The sequence below is a fragment of the Dermacentor andersoni genome, chromosome 5, assembly GCF_023375885.2.
Source record: "Dermacentor andersoni chromosome 5, qqDerAnde1_hic_scaffold, whole genome shotgun sequence".
In the NCBI taxonomy this organism is placed as follows: Eukaryota; Metazoa; Arthropoda; class Arachnida; order Ixodida; family Ixodidae; genus Dermacentor; species Dermacentor andersoni.
In genome coordinates, this window is record NC_092818.1 from 43,466,007 (window position 1) to 43,478,170 (window position 12,164).

The following is a 12,164-nucleotide window of genomic DNA, read 5'->3' on the forward strand; positions in this document are numbered from 1 at the left end:
TTCTTATTTTCAGTCTTGAAATATATATATATATATATATATAAAGGTTATATGTGCGGCTAATAGAAATATCAGCGTACAGCCATATATTTGTATGCCGTAGACCAAGTACGCGCAAGAAAAAAAGCTACCAATTATAAATTACAAAAGATATACATAAAGATAAAGAAAGGAACTTCCTACATTAAACCTAGTCGGCGCTCTCGTGGCAATAACGCCAGGAAAACTCTTTTCTCGCGCACCACTTCCTTCTCGACGCTGCCCGTTTCTCGTTGACACGCAGATTCACGCGTAGCCGCTTTTACTGTCGCGCATCGCCACGCGTAAACGGACCAACTGTCCCTGCCCGTCAGAGGCCACGTGCTCGCGGCTTTCCCATCGCCGGGTGTCATCCGTCCGCGCGGGCTTCTTCGCGGTCGAGGAGGTAGCGGTGAGGGAGGCGGCAGCTCCTTCCCCGCTCTCTCTCTCTCCCTCCTTCCCGTGAGCGGCTTTCGGAAGGAAGCTCTCGTGGAAGAAGACCCCGCGGGCAGCCAATCACCTGCCCCTGGGCCATGCATCAGCATCACCATCACTTAACTGCCCTCCCCACATCCGAGCCAACGGGCCTGGAGTGGCATCCTCGCCGGCAGCGAGCAGCCGGCCGCACGGACGACTCCGCGTGCTGCACTGCCGGCGCTGGTCGCGTTCGCTCGTGGACACTTTCGGGCCGGTGCTCGGCCGGGAGGAATGTCTGTCTTCGGCAGTCGTCGTCGAGCGCATGGTGCGAGCTCCCCTCCGTGGCGTTTTCTTTTTTCTTAGATGTTTCCCGCGCTCACGACGCTCGGCCACGCGAGTCTAGTCGGGCCCATCCGTCTCACTGTCTTCGAGCGGAGCACGTGTACTCACCCCGTTCGGCACCCCGACACATCCCGCGCCGGGACCGGAATTCACGTTCGCGTGCCCGCACGTTCAAACTCTAAACTGGAACGTCGGCCGTTTCCCCCCCCCCCTCCTTTTTTTTTTTACCTCTGCTAGTGCTTTCGTAGAAGCTGTGATGTCACAACCGTGTTCGGCCGTGTTAATCCCAAAGTGACGAAGAAGCCAGAAGTATCCTCCGGGCTTTTGTGAACCGCGGACTCGACTCGTTCTTCGCGTTCTCCCTTCGGGTGCGACTGTCGCAGTGTCGAAAAATATACGTACCCGCGTCTTGTGCGTCCACTCGACTCGCACTTCGCAGCTCCGCCGGCAAGACACGTTTGTTCCGTTTTGTTCGGAAATCGACGGCAGCACTCGAAGAACACGCGCTTCGCCGGTCGCCCACAGAGCGAACGATTCCTCGACGGACGGCAATGACGCACAAAAAGATGACGGGATCCTTCTGCGTCGAGTCATGAGACATGGAAGACGTCCTTCGAGTTTCGTGCCGCGGATGTTTGCGCTGCCGTAGAGGACTCCGTCGCCATGGAAACGTGCGTGCTCATACCGCCGGAGTTCAGCCTGGTGCTGAGCACCGCGGAGGACTCTTCGAAGCGCGACAGCGACTTGGACGAGGACGACGCCGCGTCCAAGACCCATCCGTACGACATGAAAGTGCGACTGTGGGCCAACCAGGCCATTCCCGCCGGCAAGGTCTTCTCTCCTGCCGAGGGCTCGGTTCGGCTCGATCGACTGGAAGTGTACGGTCTTCTGGATGACAATGACGTACGTGAGCGCAGCTCCATTTCTTTTGGCATATGCACAGTCGAGCGCAAAAGTTTAAGGACAAGAGTTGCCGCTAAATTTATTTTTCTTTTTGTCTTCTAAGCCTAGCAATAAATGCTGAAATCGAGTGTTCTGCTCACGCACGCCTGCTTGACTAGCATCATGCTTTTGTACAATTTGACGTAGCACGGCTGTGCTAGAATTTGTTCTTTTGCATAGGCTGTGGTCTCTAGACTTTTGCACTCGACTGTACAACCTGCACACACTTAACCCGAACACGCTTTAATATTATGCTAAACAGAAACATTACATGAGTTTACACTGACAAAGTGTTCTATCAAATTATGGCCCCATCTCACTCTCAAGCACTTGCCTGTAAATTGCTCGAACATATAATTTTCGAACATCTCGTTAACTTTCTGGAATACAATGTATTTTTCACATCAGCTCAGCATGGATTTAGAAAAAAAACATTATAATGTGAAACTCAGCTTGAAATCTTTACGCACAAATTGCATGGTGTTCTCGATCGTTCGTCACTTGCAGATTGTATTTTTTAAGACTTCGCTAAAGCATTTGATAAGGCCTGTCATAAACTTTTACTTCATAAACTAAATCAGCTGAACCTTAACACTAACATCCTGAAGTGGATTGAATGCTTCTTATCTAATCCCTCTCAATTTGTAACCGCAAACGGCCATAACACCCCACTTAGAAGCGTAACTTCCGGTCTACCACGAAGTTCAGTACTCGGGCCCCTTTTGTTTCTCATTTATATTAACGACCTCCCTTCCTCACTGTCATCTAACATTCGCTTATTTGCTGATGATTGTGTTATCTCTCGTGAAATAACTAATGCAGAGGATCCTTACCACCTTCTGATCCTAACCAACATTCTTCTTCACCTTCAGTCTGACCTCATTAGTGTAGCTAACTGGTGAGAACATTGGCTAATGGAACTAAACGTTGGCAAATGTAAAGGGATGCGTGTATCCTGAACAACTAACAGCATGTATACATATTACCTAAGTCATGTTCAATAAATACCTAGTTGTGCATATCTCTGCGAATTTATCTTGGAAAGTTCATACCGACTTAATCCGCAATGCTAACCACATGCTTGGCTACCTACGTCGCAACTTTTGAACCGCCCCTTAAGCCCAAAAGATGCTTCTTTATACTACCATTATACGTCCGAAACTTGAATATGCATGCACTGTTTGGAATCCTGCCATTGAAAAAGTAATTAATTCATTAGAACTCGTGCAAAAGAATTCAGTTCGTTTCATCTTACGTAATTACAACCGAACTGCAAGTGAATCGGCCATGAAAAACAACCTTGCACTTACCCCACTTTCTTCTAGTCGTAAAATAGCACGTTTAGTCCTTTGTCGTAAATTATACCATCATTCAACACTCCGCAACGATTTCATATTTCAGCCGCAATACGTATCGCCTCGAATCGATCACCGTTATAAATTTAGTCTCGAATTAGGTCACACTAAAACTTTTTTGCAGTCATTTTCTCTTCGGTCATCCACGGAATGGAACCATCTTCCTGATAAAGTCGTATTTATTTACGATAACCAAAGATTTCGCGCATCTAATCGAAGCATTTTTGTTGTTGTTCACTGTATGATTGTAACCTAAGTGCATTTGTATTTGCCGCTTTAATATCTTATTTTGCTACCAATTTATCATGGCGTTGTAAACCCTAGCTAAAACTGTGTAATCGGAAGGCTTTGCACTTAAACGTTCTAATTGCTTATATTTGTTTGTTTTTCTCATTTGCTATGACCCACTCACCTCTTTAATGCCTTCGGCCCTGAGGGTAATAATAAATAAATAAAATAAAATAAAAAACTCTGTTTACCTTAATTGCGCAGGAAGTTGTTGACTACACTAAAAGAGAAAATGAAGGCCGAACTTTCGCACTTTGAATTTAGCGCGGAAGATCCAGCGTCTTTCGTCAGCGTGACGTTACATTTTTCAGTTTTCTTTTCCTTCTTTATTATTATTATTTTTTTTACGTTTGCGCAGTCGCAGCTCAGTCGAGGTGCTCTGGGGGTTTTCGAGACTTGCTGACTTTATCCCTTGGCTGCTTGGCAATATAATGTAGTCCGTGATTACTGTAAAGTCAGTCTACGGCGTCGAGACTAGGTGGCGCGGTATGGATGGATGGATGGATGGATGAATGTTATGAGCATCCCCTGTGGAACGGGGCGGTGCGTTGCGCCGCCAAGCTCCTGCTATTATACTGCTTAATGTCCTGCCTAGGTTAAAGAAAAAAAAAGGAAAGAAAAAGCACGATGAACTCCCAGAGCCAAATTTTCTGAGCCCCTATTGCGAACTTTGTTTTTGAACGTCTGCGTTTTTTTTTTTTTTCGTTTCCCTGCTTTTCTTCCACCAATCTTCCAATCGCCTCTTACTAATCCCTATTGCGGACATGTTTACTTTCTCCCTGCTCTCGCTGAACTCAAGGGCTTTAAGCAGTCCATTGATGCCTAAATCGACCGCTGGGTAGATATCTTCACAATCTAATAAAACATGCTCCACAGTTTCTCTAGCTTTACAGCAGCCAAGCACATGCTTCTTGTTCCTTCTTATATCTCGCTTTACAGGTGCGTGTTCTAAGGCTTCCTGATCCCATAATCCGGTAATCTCAAAGAGACAGCGCCACCTGTCTCCCGTTTCTTGCGTCTTTCTCGAGGTCGCGGGTTCGATGTCGGCCTGAGCGGCCGCATGGGCGCGAAATGCAGTAGCGTTCGTGCACTTGGATACAGGTGCGCGTCGAAAACCCCAAGGTGGTCAAAATTAATCTGCAGTCACCCAAAACGGCGTGCCTCATAATCAGATCGCCGTCTTGGCATGTTATTTCCAGAATTGTTTTGTTTCAACTTATCAAGCCTCCTCTCGCGGTAGGAGGGTATTTTTTCGGCGACGTAGAATGGTAATACACTTAGTAAAGGTGAATTCTAAGCTCTTTAGTGCCCATTTAAACGCTTTTTGTTGTTTTCCTGCGGAGGCATGGCAGTATACTGCTCTTAGGCGTGGCGCTGGACACTTCTGGTTTAAGTGGCTTGACATTGCTTGCTTAATGCATCTTCCTTCCAAGGCCTTCCGCGCTTATTCTTTTTTTTTTTTTTGCTCATAGCCTGCATTTGTTACAATGAAGCTACTATAGCGCAGTGCCTTTAGTTTCGTTTTTAAGTCTGAAGGCGGTTGTGCACTATACTGGTATGCACTACATCGCATCTGACTGGTAGAAGACTATCCGCATTTATTCGATGCTTGTGGAAGTAGTACGAGTGCGTTTATTTCAAACACGAGAATATTGGCCTATGTGCCAGAGTTCGGCGAGAGAAAAAATGTTTGTAGCCAGAGAAAATTAAAGCCAAATTTCATTTTCTGACTTTTGCTGCCAAACAACCTCGCGAGTGCAATTGCGACCAGTGCCGAGTTATACCAAGTTTTTTTTTAGCTGCACCGTATCTGTAAAAATTACCTATGGCAGGTAGCACAATTATAACCATTCAGCTATATTACTTGATGATGCGGCCATTACTTCTACGAGAAATTAAAATGAATATTTGGATAATATAACAGAATTAGACTCATTTACCTTTATATTAGTTTATAGCACATATTTAAATTTACGACATGTAGCCGGTGAATTTGCAAGGCGTATATCCCGTTGAAACGAATTCTTAGAACTACACGAGTTTCGAGATAATAATTTTGAATGGGTACGACGAAATTCATTGGCGTTTCATTTACTACTGCTTTTCAATGTATTAAACAGTGTTTTATTAAAACAGTCATGAGCCATTCCGTTCTGTGAAGGCGGATGACCAGAGAAGCTTAGCACACAGCACAGAGGTGACATTTTGAACAAAGGTACGAACATTCTTATCGTCCTCATCGGGGGTCATAGTGACGATAGGTATGCACACACATTCTCGTATCACCTCTGTCATTAAATGCGTCCGTCACGTAAGACAATGAATGGCTCATACCCCCTTAAGCAATTGTTCGTCCCACCGTAAATAAACAAAACAAAAAAAATTGCGCGACCTCCCTATTGCGACGACAGAAGATAAATGCAATTCTACGCTGGAATGATGAGCGGCAACGGAGCCAGCTGAGGAAGAAGACGACGATGCGCTAGCCCATGAAGGAAAGAAAAAGATACGAGAAATCATACCGCAACGCGATTTAAGCCAGCCTGGTAGTAGAACACGTGATCGCGCGTCAAAGTGCGCATTCGGTTTTAGTATTCCCGCTCTGCAGGCAGAACCACGGCAAGGAAAAAAAGAGAGACTTTTTTTTTTTTTTCCAGATTGTTCCCTCCAAACATAGTCGCGCTTCAATCGCTGCTCCCATAGCCACCCTCGCCGATATCGGCGACAATTTGTTCTGCGCCGCTTTTCGCCCGAAGCTTCGCGACCTATTTGGACTGACCTCGGTAGCTCAGTGCCCACGGCTGCTGATAACGGGGCCGAGGTTTTAAAAAAAAATTATATTATGGGTGACGAAGAAGATCGGCAGGCTGAAAAGCCCCATTGTCATCGCGTGGCTCGTACCCTGTTCGCTCGCTGGCTGCGCCCTACCTGCTGTTGCCGCGTTGGTCGCTGCTTCTCTACGACCCGAATAAACCCCCTTTACAATTGGTGGAGGTGCGGGGTACAACCGCAATTCTGGAACTTCGCAACCGGACACTGCAGCCTGTCTTCATTATGCCGGAAGAAGGATCACCGCAACCACAACCCGCTGCCCCGGTGACTACCGTGGTCTGCCCCGGCCCGCTGCGTCAACGCGACCCACCCATCTTCAGCGGTACCGAAGACCATGACGTAGAAGACTGGCTCGCTGACTACGACCGGGTGAGCATCCACAACCACTGGGACGACACCAAAAAACTGAATTACGTATCGTTTTATTTGAGCGGTGTCGCCAGCGTGTGGCACCGCAACCATGAACGTGATCTCACGACGTGGCCAGCCTTCAAAACTAACGTGACGGAGGTATTCGGGCGCCCCGCCGTTCGCAAGCTTCGCGGCGAGCAACGTTTGCGCAGACGTGCGCAACAGTGCGGGGAGACATTTACAAGTTATATAGAAGATGTTGTCGACCTCTGCAACCGCGTTGACGTCACAATGGCTGATGCCGAGAAGATCCGCCATATCTTAGAAGGCATTGAAGACGACGCCTTCCAGATGCTGTTGGCGAAAAATCCGGCGACAGTCTCTGAACTCGTCAGTCTCTGCCAAAGCTTCGACGAACTCCGCAAACAACGCCTAGCCACCCGCCAATCGCCTCCTCAGGCGACTTCAATGTCGAGCTTGGCGGTTTCCCCGGATAATACGTCGCTACTGCTACAGATCAAGGAGTTCGTCCGTGAAGAGGTGGCTCGTCAGCTTTCTCTGATTCCCCTCACGCACGGCCACTCGAATTCTCCGTTGGCGCCCGCTCTCCAATCTGTCATCAAGGCGCAGATAGCCGACCACATTCCACCTTCTCTCCAGCAGGTTCCGGTTGCCGCTCCCCTGACGTACGCCGAAGTCGCTTCGAGGCCTGCACCACAGACCTACGGTCCCCTTCGCCCGCCTTTGCGCCCGCCCGTATCCGCTCCGGTCCGGCCACTGGTGCAGTATGCACGACCTCAAGATCATTGGCGCACGGAAGATAATCGGCCAATTTGTTTTTATTGTGGCCGTGCTGGACACGTAGCACGTCACTGTCGCCTCCTTACCCCCAACGTCCCCAACAATGTGCGTCCATATGCGCCACGTTTCCACGCCACGCACCAATTCGACAGCGTCCCTACCGAGTATCGGCGACTGAAAGACAAGTTATCAATGACCAGGTGAACGATATGCTCAATCGCGGTGTCATCCAGCCTTCTAGTAGTCCTTGGGCATCACCAGTCGTCCTAGTTAAAAAGAAAGACGGCTCCATACGATTTTGCGTCGACTATCGAAGGCTTAACAAGATTACCCGAAAGGATGTATACCCGTTGCCACGTATTGACGACGCACTTGACTGTTTGCAAGGAGCGGAGTTCTTTTCCTCCTTAGATCTCCGCTCTGGCTACTGGCAGGTGCCCTTGGCGGACGCTGACTGTTCTAAAACCGCATTTGTAACACCAGATGGCTTGTATGAATTCACTGTGATGCCGTTCGGTCTGTGCAATGCACCCGCCACCTTCGAACGCATGATGGACGGCATCCTACGTGGCCTAAAGTGGCATACTTGCCTCTGCTACCTCGACGACGTTGTCGTCTTTTCCCCTGATTTTCCGACCCACCTTCGGCGTTTACATCAAGTTTTGACCTGTCTCCGGAATGCTGGTCTCCAGCTTAACTTAAGAAAGTGCCGATTTGCAGCTCGAAAACTGACTATATTAGGCCACGTTGTCTCCAAAGAAGGCATTCTTCCTGATCCTGATAAACTTCGCGCCGTATCCGAATTTCCGAAGCCCACTAATTTGAAAGCACTGCGCAGCTTCATTGGCCTATGCTCCTATTTTCGACGTTTCGTTCGCAATTTCGCTACAGTGATCGCACCACTTAACCAACTTCTTCAAGGCGACAATGAACTTTCTGGTTGGTCGGAAGCCTCTGATGATGCCTTTACGACTCTTCGTCACCTCCTCACGTCTCCGCCAGTCTTGCGCCATTTTGATCCAAGCGCACCTACAGAACTTCACACTGACGCCAGTGGTGTCGGCCTTGGTGCCGTGCTCGCACAACGCAAGAACACTAATGCCGAATACGTCGTCGCTTATGCTAGTCGTGCCCTCACGAAACCTGAGGCCAATTACTCAGTCACAGAAAAAGAGTGCCTAGCTATCGTATGGGCTCTTCAAAAATTTCGTCCATATCTCTACGGTCGACGCTTTGACGTGGTGACGGATCATCACGCTCTTTGCTGGTTGTCCAACCTAAAAGACCCGTCGGGCCGCCTCGCTCGGTGGGCCCTCCGAATCCAGGAATACGATATCCGTGTCGTCTATCGTTCTGGACGCAAACACTCTGACGCCGATGCCCTCTCGCGCTCCCCAGTTACTTCAGACAGCAGCACTTCTACTTATAGACATGACATGTCACCACTTGACATCCTGGACATGGCATCGGAGCAACGAAAAGACCCATGGATCGTCATGATATTCGACTTTTTATCAAATCCTCCGGCAACTTCGGCACCTCGAGCGTTACGCCGACAGGCGCAGCATTTCACAATCCGCGACGGACTTTTATACCGCCGCAACTACCAAAATGACGGCCGCAAATGGCTCTTAGTAGTACCTCGCCACCTACGACAAGATTTATGCTCCGCTTTTCATTCTGACCCGCAGTGTGGTCACGGCGGAGTGTCAAAAACTTACACACGGCTTCGCCTACGATATTATTTGCGAGGGATGTACACCTTCGTCCACAAATACGTGCGCTCCTGCATTGCCTGCCAGCGACGCAAATGTGTCCCGCATCTCTCCACCGCACCTCTCCAACCACTTCCCTGCCCAGCTCAACCATTCGACCGCGTCGGCATTGATATATACGGGCCTCTTCCATCTCCTGGCGCTGGCAACCGATGGATTGTTGTGGCCGTAGATCATCTGACACGGTATGCCGAAACCGCCGCCTTGCCTGCTGCATCAGCAAAAGACATCGCCTCGTTCATACTAAACAACTTCGTTCTCCGCCATGGCGCCCCTCGCGAACTGTTGAGCGATCGGGGCCGCGTATTCCTCTCAGACGTCCTGCAGTCCTGCGGTCGCGAGTGCCTGTCCAGTTTGGATGGCAGGGCTCTCAGTATCGTGCTCCCAAAGAACGAAGCTCGCATGCCCATTGAAAACCCGACGAGTGTGTTTGCATCCGTGCACAGCGCGGGCCCGTCCTTTTTCCATTAAGGACCGCGGCGAATTTCAATTTCACAAAGACGATACGGACTATGCACGCAACTATACGCTGGACGCCGTGGCGGATCGTTGTTTTCCTTTTGATATCGGCTCGCGGGCTTTGTTTCTTTTTTTTTTTTCGGAACACGATTGAAAGCGCTGCCATCTAGAGATGCGAGCACGCAGTTACGTCATTTGTTAAATATATTACGCGGGCTCAGAAAGAAGCGAGTAAAATAAAACTTCGAGGAAAAAAGAGATTCCCTGGGCATATCTGAGCGCGCTCCACAAATTTTGAAGAAAAACTTAAGCCCCAAAACAAATATTTTAATTTTTTCCATAAGTAGGCTTAATTAATTAGCTTTACAATACCGCTTCATAAGAGTAGTCTGAGTACCTCGAGACTATGAACACTATACCATTGGTTTCATTCGTCTGAGATGTACCACTCTACTTTAAAAATGTGGTACGAGTTACCTGAAATACCCGGTTATGGGCGGAAGCACTATAAGTTATTGCACACACACGAAAAAAACGGTGATTAACGTGAGAAAAAAGAAAGATGAACAAATGGTGGATGACGCAATGTCACAGTTAGGGGCAAGGTTGGAAAAAAAGAAAGTCCATCTAACTTTTTTTTTTAGCGTTTCCGTGAAACATTCAATTATGAGGTTTAACGTCCCGAAACTGCACAGCGGCCAACGAGATACGTCGTGGTGGAGGCTCATATTATTTTGACCACCACCAACCTTTCTTGCATTCCAGCTGCCCCCATCGAGATGCAGGCCTCCGCGGCCGGCGGTCGAACCCGCTACCTCGTGCTGCAGCAAGGCAACTCCATATTCCAGTGAGCCACCTGGGGCCTGTGTTTTATAACTTTGGCAAGATCTTCAGATAGCACCTGTTACGTATATTAAAACGCATCCCACGACACCTACCGGGGTTGTGTTGTGCCAACTCCGGTATTGGGATGGTTCCGGAATCAGTTCGAATTTTTCAAGAATCCGGGGCGGTATTTGAATTAAATATGAGGAGGGCTAGTAAGTATGCTCATCGATTGTGGTACCAAACTCCGGAATATGTCGATGTTTGGGTTGATCGGCTCACCCTCGTGCTATGTGCTGAAGTGAACTAGCCCGCAAAGGTTATTTTGCACGAATTAAATCATTCAACCAATCAAACAACCGTGATGAGGCATTATAGTTGCAACATATCATGATTACAATAGAAATACAAAGGAATGTAGAACAAAGGAATGTGGACAGATTCGTTCTTTCATTGCAACCCTGTCGATATCTGCGGCCTTAATAACGAATTCTGTTGCGTTATTTTTCGCGGTACGTATTCGCAAGCACGACAGTGATACCACATACATTTTTCAACCTGTAGCTATACGGCTCTGTTTTAGTGTTGTATAGCGCGCATTCGTAGTTCTTATGGAGTCTGCGATCTCGTAGCAGTTTTCATTGTGCTGCCAAGAAAATCCATGAAAGGCCGAGAATACGCGCAATTTGAGCCGCGCCCTGGCCTTGTTGCAGTGTAAAATATTTTGCACCCTCAGGAAGAAAAACAAAAAAACAAGAATGGTGTAAATTGGTCTATAAGTCGCACCTGTACTTCCTTTTTGGATGTAAGGGCCTGAGTTATAGACCGATGCACACCCTTATTCATTTTTAAGGGTTCAAGTTATTGAGCAACGTACGCAGGGATTATAACCAAATCAAGATCAAGACGGCGGGTTGTAAGGGCTTTATTTCCTGCTTGAGTCGGTGGTTGTGCGTCTCGACGGGATCAAGCTGATCACGCTTCCCTTATGCTTTTCTAGAACTAACTTCGGTTCACGATTGTAGCCTGTTTCTGGTTTCAAATGAGAAGACCTCAGACACTATTTCCAGGGATCACTCAGACCTAGAGATCGCTAGAGTCACTGCATATAGGCTCAATTTAAAAGAGAGCGTTACAGTAACTATAAGAATTAGGCAGGAGCGACAAACAAGCGAGCGAGCTAATGAGCGACAGTGCACCCCTTCCCTCCCCCCCCCCCCCCTCCTTCCCGCCACTCGCTTAGTCGAGAGCTCACTCTCACGCACAAGAAGTGGATCAGCGCTGACTAATGACAATGTAATGACTACCTTGTCTACTACCTTGACTACCTTGATAACCGATTGGTTGAGTGAAAAAAAAAAAGAAAACAACGAAGGTGCGCGCGAAGTCTAAAGCGGCGTGCGCGCATGCGTGCTCAGGTTCGCCACTCGCTGGGCTGCTACGACGAGATCCGCGAGGTGGAGGGACGCCAGGTGCGCCACTGCAACTGGGTGCGCTTCGTGCGGCTCGCCAAGCGCATGTCGGCGCGCGTCAACCTGGTGGCCAGCCGGGCGTCGCCGCAGCTGAGGCAGGCGCCCGTGCTCTACCGCGTGCTGAGGCCCGTGCGGCCGAACACCGAGCTGGTGGCCTTCTTCGACGACGGCGCCCAAGAAGAGGCGCTCGGCGTCGCCGCCACCTCGACGCCCAAGGCGGCCGTCACACTGGAACGCCGCCTCTTTCAGAGGACTCTGCAAGGTTAGGGTTGCACAGTGTTTTAATG

At 48.7% G+C, this 12,164-nt stretch overlaps 1 protein-coding gene across 1 annotated transcript; it reads left to right on the top strand.

The window, feature by feature from the left end:
* Nucleotides 1-998: 998 nt before the first annotated feature.
* Nucleotides 999-12,144, top strand: LOC129384610 (uncharacterized). The gene is made up of 2 exons (XM_055070196.2): nucleotides 999-1,680; nucleotides 11,824-12,144. The coding sequence occupies exons 1-2, from the start codon at nucleotides 1,441-1,443 to the stop codon at nucleotides 12,142-12,144; spliced, it is 561 nt and encodes a 186-aa protein (XP_054926171.2). The 5' UTR covers nucleotides 999-1,440.
* Nucleotides 12,145-12,164: the final 20 nt, after the last annotated feature.